General features: G+C 49.0%; 1 protein-coding gene across 3 annotated transcripts in view; it reads right to left on the bottom strand.

Annotated features, from left to right (window-relative positions):
• Positions 1 to 4,723: 4,723 nt before the first annotated feature.
• The window catches only part of tbx15 (T-box transcription factor 15), a gene marked incomplete at both ends in the record, with an annotated part of 25,634 nt that continues 20,905 nt past the window's right edge, over positions 4,724 to 9,452 (bottom strand). For all 3 annotated transcript variants that reach the window (XM_080537285.1, XM_080537284.1, XM_080537286.1), the window contains 2 exons: positions 4,724 to 5,535; positions 7,715 to 7,812. In XM_080537285.1, the coding sequence (XP_080393411.1) occupies positions 4,724 to 5,535; positions 7,715 to 7,812 (910 nt within the window). The remainder of the gene's footprint in view (positions 5,536 to 7,714; positions 7,813 to 9,452) is intronic.

The following is a 9,452-nucleotide window of genomic DNA, read 5'->3' as shown; positions in this document are numbered from 1 at the left end:
ACGTTGGAGGAGACCCAGCGGGGCGTCTCAGTACTCAGCAGGCAGCCTGCCACAGGGGAGCCTGGGCTGGGGCTGAGGGAGGGTAGAGTTAGGGGGCCTGGCTCCAGTCCCCATCTGGGTCCAGGGCTTTATCACAAACACCTGCCTCTGGGGTGATGGTATCTCAAACATCTCTGTTCCCTTCAGAAGAGAGAGAGAGAGAGAGAGGGGGGGAAAAGTGCTACTTCCTGTTGACCTGTGTGTCCACATTTCTCAGAGGTGTGTGTGTGTGTGTGTGTGTGTGTGTGTGTGTGTGTGTGTGTGTGTGTGTGTGTGTGTGTGTGTGTGTGTGTGTGTGCGTGTCTGTGATACCAACTCTCCATTGAAATATGAGCTGTCCAGTGCTGTTTTTCTCACACAGAGCAGAGGGAAGCTATGAATCACCGACCAGTTGGATCCAGGACTCTTTCTCTCCTCCTCCTCCTCCTCCTCCTCCTCCTCTTTACACTCCGTGTGAAGTACAGCACAGGAACAGCCAGTCAAAAGTAAGCGATGTTGGTACCATGTGTGAAAAGCCTTTGTAGTTGTTACAGAGAAAAGCCTTTCTAGTCGTTACAGAGATGGAATCATACATCAGAAACCCTTCATTTGATTGCATTGGCCTTGTTATTGAGGAAAAATAATCAGTGTTGACACTTACAGAAAATGTTTTGGGTTAGTTCTAGGACATTATGGTTAAATGCTCGTGACATATTGTGACACGAATGCCAATTAAGGAAAAGTATTTCTAACCCTAACCCTTATTTAGCCTAAGTCAAATTGGCTAGGACATGGCAATGTTTAGAAAAGTCTATCTCTGTCAGTGGAGGCTGCGGGAGGCAGAGGACGGACTCGTCGTAATGCACGGGACAAAATGAGGAATGATATCAAACACATGTGTCATTAAACCAGTCAGTAAATCAATGTGTTGTTTCATTTGGAGATTCAAATAACACTAACTAACCCTGCATCCTGATCAGGGGAGGCTAGTGAAGGTAGAAACTGGAGGACTGGGCTTGCTGTCATGCATGAGGAACAGAATGAGGAATGGTGTCAAACACACGTGACCCAGACCCTGTCTCGGAGAGGTGTTCAAGATGTTCAAGAACAAAATATACTATCCCAAGGTATATCTGAAGGTATATAAATCACTGTTGTGCCAACAGTACAGGCAATGATTTACTGTTGGCAATAAACATGTCGGATAAACTGTACAGTCCAGTAGAGTAACACCTTGAGAGAGTAAATCTCCTCATGGTATAACTCAGGATAGGCCGAGACTCACAGGCATCACTTAGGAATCCCATAGCAACGGAGACGAATAAACACAAGAGGGCAACAGTTTACCAGAAATCTTATCATTCTACATCTTATATGGCGATAGAGACATCCAACCAGCAGACATCCAACCGGCCTCCCAAACACACAAACCCCCACACAAACCCCCCAAAAAGTCCCCCAATTAAACTTTTTCCTTATTTTTTCCTTATTTCCAATAATCATCCACAGATACGGACACTCGTCCCACTAGGACTCCCCGGGGAGCGGTTCAGCCTATGGGAGTCTGTTAAAAGTCTGAGATCTGGTTTGAGAGAAAAAGATCAATGAGTAAGGCCAGTATTTATAGGATACCTTCCAGTCAGCGTCCTGTCACTCAAACTGTCCTCAAAGGCCCTGCGTAGGCACTGGAACCGTCTCAACTCTGTCGGAGCGTCTTGTAAAACCGTCTCGGCCCTGTCAGAAGATTGTTTGGAGTCTCTGATTGTTCCAGTTTCGTATTTTATATTGTATAGCAACCCATGTGCATCTGTTAATCAATGAATCTGGGATTGTTTGCATATTTCACTCCTAATGAAAGACCAGGCCAGATGAAAGAAGAAGAGTGTGTGTATGTTTTGTACGAGGGGGGGGTTGTTATTCAAGCCAATCTTTTCCCCTTCCTGACTGATCTAGTGTCAGTGAAAGGCAGTGTTTCTTATGTCCAGCGAGGATACTCTCTAATAGCCAACCTGAGGTGTATCTCCCTACTCCTTATTGGTCTCCTATACATACATGTACGTGCCTTGCCTCAGAAACTGGAAACTGAGGTAAATTTGCGGTGAGGAGAAGTTGATTTTCAAATGCCGCTGGAAGCCATGTACGTACTGTAGAAGGGGGGAAATATCAGAGCAATAATGTGAATAATTATTGGAAAATAATGTTGAGGCCGATGGAGCAGTGCCAAATTATGAAATCATTGCGCTCTTCTCCTCTCTCGGTTATGGTACGGTCCACTCAGGCTCATTACTGGAGTCGTGCAGTCGTAGGAAAACAGGTGTTTCTAATCCCGAGGCCTGTCTCTCCGGTCTGGGACCCCCTTCATGTCTCTGATGATGGTTCAGATATGATATTTCATGGCTGGAACCGAACGCATGATAGGAAGTGATTGAGGTGGAAGGGGGGGGGGGAGGGGGGGGGGGGGGAGAAACGTTCACTTCAGAGGACATCCAGTGTAATAGATGCTGATTGGTCGGTTAAATCACCGGGGTCTGTGCCATGGGTAATGAGCAGAGGGCACTCCACGGCAGGGTAAGAATAGATCCATCATAAATATGTTCTTTCCCTTTTCCCCTCTCTCTCTCTCTCTCTCTCTCTCTCTCTCTCTCTCTCTCTCTCTCTCTCTCTCTCTCTCTCTCTCTCTCTCTCTCTCTCTCTCCATGTTCAAATGATTACAAGGGCCTTTCTCTCTGGAAACAGGTGGCATATTTATGTACACTCTTACTACCATCACAACAACGGGGGGTGCAGCTGAGTGCATGATGCACATGGGCTTGATTGGGCCTGATTCTCCATGGCAGACAGAACAAGGAGGGATAGAACAGCTAGTTGGAGAGGGTGGATGGAGGAGGGGGTTTCTTTCTGTTCGGGTTTTTGATAGATGTGTGTGCGTCATTGTTTGAAAGCGATGCCTGTGATGTGGATGAAAGCAGATGTGTGTTTTTTAAGGAAAGTAAAGCTTTACTTTCTCTGTGTGATTAATAATCATTTCATCCCTGGACACTGTTTCTCAGAGACACATGATAGACTGGGAAATCCATTTCTCCATCTGTAGAATTCCATATTTTGGCATAGTTTGTGTGTTGTATATTATTGGACGGTGATGAATGTTGAGAGTGACAGTTGGTTTTTGAAAAATCATACTTTTTCTTCAAAAAATGAAGACAATTCAAAACCATGTAAATGAATTAAAATGTTTATTGAGCTTTTGTGTGCTTGGCACCTGTATGTACAGTTTTTTAAAAGGCCTTTCAAAAGAATAATTTTGCTATTTCCCTTTTTTTTCTCACACATTTGTTTTCATAATAGATTGGCCCATATAATTGTATTATTGCTTGGCACTTAAATACACTTATCTACAACACACCAAAAACATAACTTTAATTACTCTGTTTTTCCTATTGTTTCGTTCTAACTTTTCACACAACAACAACAACAACTTTAAAGCTTATGGTTTTGCTTGCATTTGCCATCTTATATAATGCTTAAAAGGGTAATCCACTCAAAAATAGTGAAGCCATTCCAGTCCATGAGAAAAGGCACCTTGATAAGATTGCGGTGGTGTCACTGATTTCTCAGTGTCTCCTAAACACGGCCTCTCGTACGCTAGTATGTCCACTGAGAGGTCCGAAGCAGAGCCACCACCATACCCTGCTGTCAGTCACACATAGTCCCCCCCTCTCTGTCACCTCGACCTGTCAGTCTTTTACTTCATCTGTCCAACGTGCTGTGCTCATCCCCCAGCTGCGGCGCATCCATCTGCCCCAGACAAACCAACTCTTTCTCTCAGTCGTCATTCAGCCGTCCCCGTTCCACTTATCTGCTATGAGAACCCCCCCCTCGAACCCCCCCCCTCGCATCAGAAGCTGTCATCCAAAAAACCCTCCCCAGTGTTATTTCACATAGTCTTCATAGTGTCGTGACGGCCTCTGGTTGTGTCAGATACAGTAAGGTAGAGGGAGGTTTCTGGATCATTATGAAAACCCTGTCCTGTCCTGTCCTGTCCTGTCCTGTCCTGTCCTGTCCTGTGACGTCGTCTCCTCCGGTCCACCGCAGCGCTGACGAGGCTGACCTACTGTAGAGACGTGTAGTGTAAGTATTGCACCAGATTCAGGGGTTCACTCCTGAGAATCCCCTCCAGGATTAGAGTGCTATATGTGGGCTCTCCAGGCGCTGTTGAACTGAACTGAACTGAAGTAGATAGATGCAGGTTCTGAAAGAGCTATGGTTCTGACTGGGTTCTGAGTTCCTTCCCTTGATATCCACCGGCTTCCCTTCAGGACGGGGCTGGTGTCCACAACAGTCACATGATAGAGTCAGGTATATTGTCTCTTCACCTTCACCTCTTTAACACTTTTCCAACTTATAATATCCATAGGTGAGATAATAATTAAATAACAGTTTAACACCCCTTCATTTAAAGCCCAGGGGGAGCGAAATTCAAAAAAACATGACACACATGAGATGAAAAAGTCCTTTTTTGAAAGGTTGACTTTGTACCTCAGTATTACAAACAACACTAAAAATGTACTTTTTTAAAACTCAACATCAGTCTTTTAACCACGTCATAGATAACAACAGATTTTTTACTTTAGAAGAAGAAGACAGAACTGGTGAAATAACAAGGGGCAGTGAGAGAGTAAGTGTTAAGATCCCAGTTTGTTTTTTTTTACACCATATGCATGGACATCTGAGAGGAGCCTCCGTACTGACGTCCGTCACAGGTGCTGCCGCCCTGCTGGCCGGCGGAGGGATTACCGATCATGTGCATGCCGTCCATGCCGCCGTTGGACAGGTACTGGCGCTCGGCGAAGGCCCCGGCGGGGGAGGAGGAGCAGAGGAGGCCTCCCTGGGGCTTCTCCGGACTGGCCGCCAGGCGGGGGGAGGTGGGGAAGTTGTATCCGTACAGGTTGTAGGGGTTGTGCAGGGAGAAGGTGTTGTAGGAGCCCTGCTGCACGTGGTGGTGGCCCCCGCTGAACATGTGGGCGGAGGAGGGGGAGGAGCCGGAGGAGGAGGAGGAGCCGGAGGCGGAGCTAGCTCCCGCCTGCATCACGTACTGCAACTGGGAGGCCGGGAACGAGGTCAGCTGACCTCCGTAGGCGTCCATCTTCCCGCCGTTGCCTCCACCGCCGCCGCCGCCGCCGTGGCCGCCCCCCTGCATCAGAGAGGAAGTCCTCTGGGGCAGGAAGGACTCCGAGGTCTGGGCGGAGGCCACGGCGCCCCCAGCCGCCTGGAGGCGTCCGTAGGAGCTGTCGGCCAGGCCCCCGTAGCCCTGGAGGGCGGCCATGTTGGAGCGGGCGCAGGCCGGGTACTCGGACAGCCCCAGGTTGCACAGCTGGCTCTCCCTGCAGCCCACGTTGAAGGTGTTGGGCGCCAGGTGGAAGGTGGGAGGGGAGCAGGAGGGGGAGAGGAGGTGGGCCGCGCCAGAGGGGGAGGGGGTCCCTGTGCTGGAGGTGGTGGGAGAGGTGCCCGTGCTTCCCCCTGGAAAACACAGAGAGAGAGAGAGAGAGAGAGAGATAGAGAGAGAGAGAGAGAGAGAGAGAGAGAGAGAGAGAGAGACACACACACACACACACAGTTAGACATAGCCAGAACTACGTAGTGAAACAAAAAAATATCAAAAAACAGGCGTTGGCCAACAATTTCTCGTTTCAGTTATATGGAACTCTCTGGATGCCAGAACATTCTCATTCCAACGACCAACCGACGGCTGCTTCTTGATCTCAGAACCAGTTGGATAAGGAGTCCCTCTTTTTAAAGTCTGGCACATCAGCACTCAATACACATAGTATTAGACGGAAATCTGATATTACTGTTACTGGTTAATCTACAGCCGATGTTATTATTACTACCCACCCTACACTCTTGTTACACTATTTTACTCTGTTTAGATCAACATCTGATCTGAGAGAGCCTAATTAGTCGACTGCATTAGCTTCTTTGAGATGCTAGTATTTACGAGTCTGAACCCCCGTCATAAATAACAGAGTCTTGTATCAGGGAGGAAATGTGGCTTCAGTTTGGAGCGGGTCTGGTCAACAGAGCTTTGGTGCCTTGCCCCCTTTCCCATCATCTCAATAAAGCATCGAGCATTCATAATCTAGGCATGTATGGATGTATGTCACTGGAAAGGAGGGGGTTGAGAAAAAAAGAAAACCTCTCTCTTGGCATGGATCAACGTCCAATAAGTCAAGCTTTTGGGAAATCGAGCGATGTGCTATGGGATATCAATCACATGACCCTTCATTAATGAGAGTTTGGCCCGCGTAAAAGAAATCCATAACTAAATAATTCAGGACTTCTTTCTCTCTTGGCTTGGGTTCTGATTTTAGACCATATGCCTTAGATAATACCACTGCGGTGCTCTGCTCTGCTCAGATCGGTTCTGTTCTGTTGTGTCCTGCTGGATTCTGTTTGCCAGAGGGGGGGGGAGGTGAGGAGGAGGAGGAGGAGGAGGAGGAGGGGGGGGGAGGGTTTCAGTGATGTCATGTTTTCCTCTCTGGTGTGGAGGTGGGAGGGAGTGGGGGGGGGGGGGGGGGGTCGGAGGGGGCAGGGGTTATAGCAGCTTGAGTGTCGCTGAGGGGGAATAGCTGATTACTCTGTTGGACGCTGGAAGGGCGTCTGGTCTGGTGCCGGCGGGGGGCCAGCAGCACACCTCCAGCCCACCTCCAGCCCACCTCCTCCAGCCCTCCACCTCCAGCCCCCCCCCCCACCCTCCTCCAGCCCTACTCCAGCTCTCCTGCAGCTCCAGCAGCGGGTCACAGCCCTCGTAGAGCGACCCGGAGTTCATCAGCGGCGTGAGGACTTTAATTAATGTCTAATCGGTTCGGGGGAGTGTGTGATACCAAACAGATGTTCCACACAGACAGAACTATGAGCCTCACGTCATTCCGTGACCTCCCAGGGAAGGGGAGCGAGGCTGGGGGGGGGGAAATCGCCTCAGTTTAAACTTCAGGGCTTGTGACACGAGCCATGACTAAGAGACTCTGAGCTGGGCTGTGCTGTGCTGCTGGGGACTGGGGAGAGGAGGAGGAGGAGGAGGAGGAGGAGGAGGAGGAGGAGGGAGAGAAAGGAGGAGGGCAAAGAGGAAGACGAGGTGGTGGAGGAGGAGGAAGAGAAGCAGGAGAGGGAGGACAGAGAGGAGCAGCAGGAGGAGGAGGAGGGTGAAGAGGAGTGAGAGGAGGAGGAGGAGGAGGGAGATGAGGACTAGGATGAGGAGGAAGAGGAGGAGGAGGAGGAGGAGGGAGATGAGGAGAAAGAGGAGGAGGAGGAAGAGGAGGGAGATGAGGAGCAGGAGAAGAGGAGGAGGAGGAGTAGGGAGAGGGAGAGGAGGAGGAGGAGGAGGCCTTAGTGATACCGCTCATGTCACAACACCGAGCCAAACAATGTTGGGTTCATTTAATGATTTTATTTTCAAGGCTCAGCAGGAAGAGTGAAAAGTTCAGCTCCATAAAGACACTGTACACATGTAGCCGGACGGCGGGCTCTGACTCAGCTGACATGCATAATTGCTAGATTATGACGTACAGTAGAAGTCTGCTGTGGGACAGCTGTTTAAACTTTAGACTGAAGACGAGGTCTAATGGTTAGACGCTTGGGTCTTCTAACCCCCCCGCCTGTCACATTTAGACGGGTTCATATTCTAGATGGTTCCACACACCTTGCTGCTTCTGCATGTTGGTGAAGTCTTCAAACGTGAGCGTCCGCACCGGTGGTCTCCAGAACGCATAGGTCTCCATGATGGCCTCCAGACCAGTCCTGTAGAGGAGAGAGGAGAGAGGAGGGAGAAAACGAAAGAGTGAGTGAGAGTGAGTGAAATATAAAAAAGAAAAAAAAAGAAAGAATAGTGCCAGGGTTAGAGGAAGAACATAACGAGGGAGGGGGAGAGAGAGGAAGAGGAAATGATGTGAAGGGGGGAAAAAAAGACGTAGACGACAGTCAAAAGAAGCATTAGAGAAAGAGGGAGAAAGTCTGAGTGCTGGAGTGAATGAGAGGAGAGGGGGGGGGGAGGAGGGGGAGAGAAGGAGTAGAGGAGAGAGAGAGGGAGAGGGGGAGAGAGAAGGAGTGTGTGTGAATGATAGAGGGCGAGAGAGGGAGAGGGGGAGAGGGGGAGAGAGAGAAGGAGCAGGGTAGCAGTCAGACCTGGAGGAAACTGGAGCCATTAAAAAGGGGCAGGCTTTTACTGTGGACATAAATCCTGTTGACGTTTCATCTTGAATCTGTACACGGTTCTCCTTCCTGCGTGATTTACTCCCCAGCGCGCCGCCGGGCCCTGTCCAAGGGAAGCCAGCGCCCTGTCCCCACCATGTTATTTTAGGGCCCGGCCAGCCAATAACTCCCCCCGCCCTCGGCCCACGCCAGCTCGTTAGCGCGCTACGCTAATCACACTGGGCCGGGCCATAGAGGCGCTCATTCATACCCCTCTTAGGTACCCGAAAAAACCCCAACAAATGAGCTATGACTCTCTCTCCTTAACCTCATAAAGCCAGACGTATGTCACCGGACGAAATCCGATTTGACGACATAATCATAATTGAATACTTGAGAGAGTTCTAAAATAAGATGTAAATTCATGAAGGGGGGAAACAAATCAGTACTTAATTCCTGAATTAGCTTGTTTAATAGCGGGCCGCCGCCATCTTTTTTTGATTTTATTTCACAGTGATGTGGAATTACTCAGAGGTGGGTTGTACTATCTATCATGTGCTGGATACGAGTCAAGTATACAGAGGATACAAACTGAGGATAAATACTGTTTCTGTCTATAAATATCTTATTACTGCATAATCTTTTCATCTGTAGTTTTTTTTCTGCAATGAAATTCTAATGCTGGTTCATAAATCAGGCCGTCTATTGTTTGAAAAATGAAAAAAAGATGTCTCAAATATCTGTGGCGATAATGTGCTCCAGATGACAGGGGCTGCTTTCATGTGCTCCACTGTTTCCCCCCCGTTACATATGATAATTCAGACCCGAAGAGAGGGAGAGATGGAAGGAGAGAGAGAGATGTAGGGAAAGAGAGAGAGAAAGAGTGCAAAAAGGGGAAATAGAGAGCGAAGGAGGAGGGAGAGACGGAGGAAGAGTGAAAAAGGTAACGAGTGAGAGAGAGAGAGAGAGAGAGAAAAAAAATGGAAGGAGGGAGGAGGGAAACAGAGTGAGGAAAGCGAGAGAGAGGGCAAGAGAGGGCGAAGAGAGAGAGAAAGAAATAGAGGGAAAGAGAAAGAGAGAACCCTCCCCGCCTCCCCACGTTCTATCCTTCCCTGACAACCAGTGGTGCGCTGTGAGATCCAGCGGACGGGCTCTTGGCAGATGAGCGAGGGGCTGATTTCATCTGGAGCAGCACATGGGATTATGTGGCATCTTCAGGGGATTCTTTCCAGATTATAAAAGCCACGTTG

Source organism: Nansenia antarctica (assembly GCF_963989245.1).
Source record: "Nansenia antarctica genome assembly, chromosome: 7".
Lineage (NCBI taxonomy): Eukaryota > Metazoa > Chordata > Actinopteri > Argentiniformes > Microstomatidae > Nansenia > Nansenia antarctica.
Note: the sequence above shows the minus strand (reverse complement) of the source record. Positions and strands in the feature narration are given on the sequence as shown.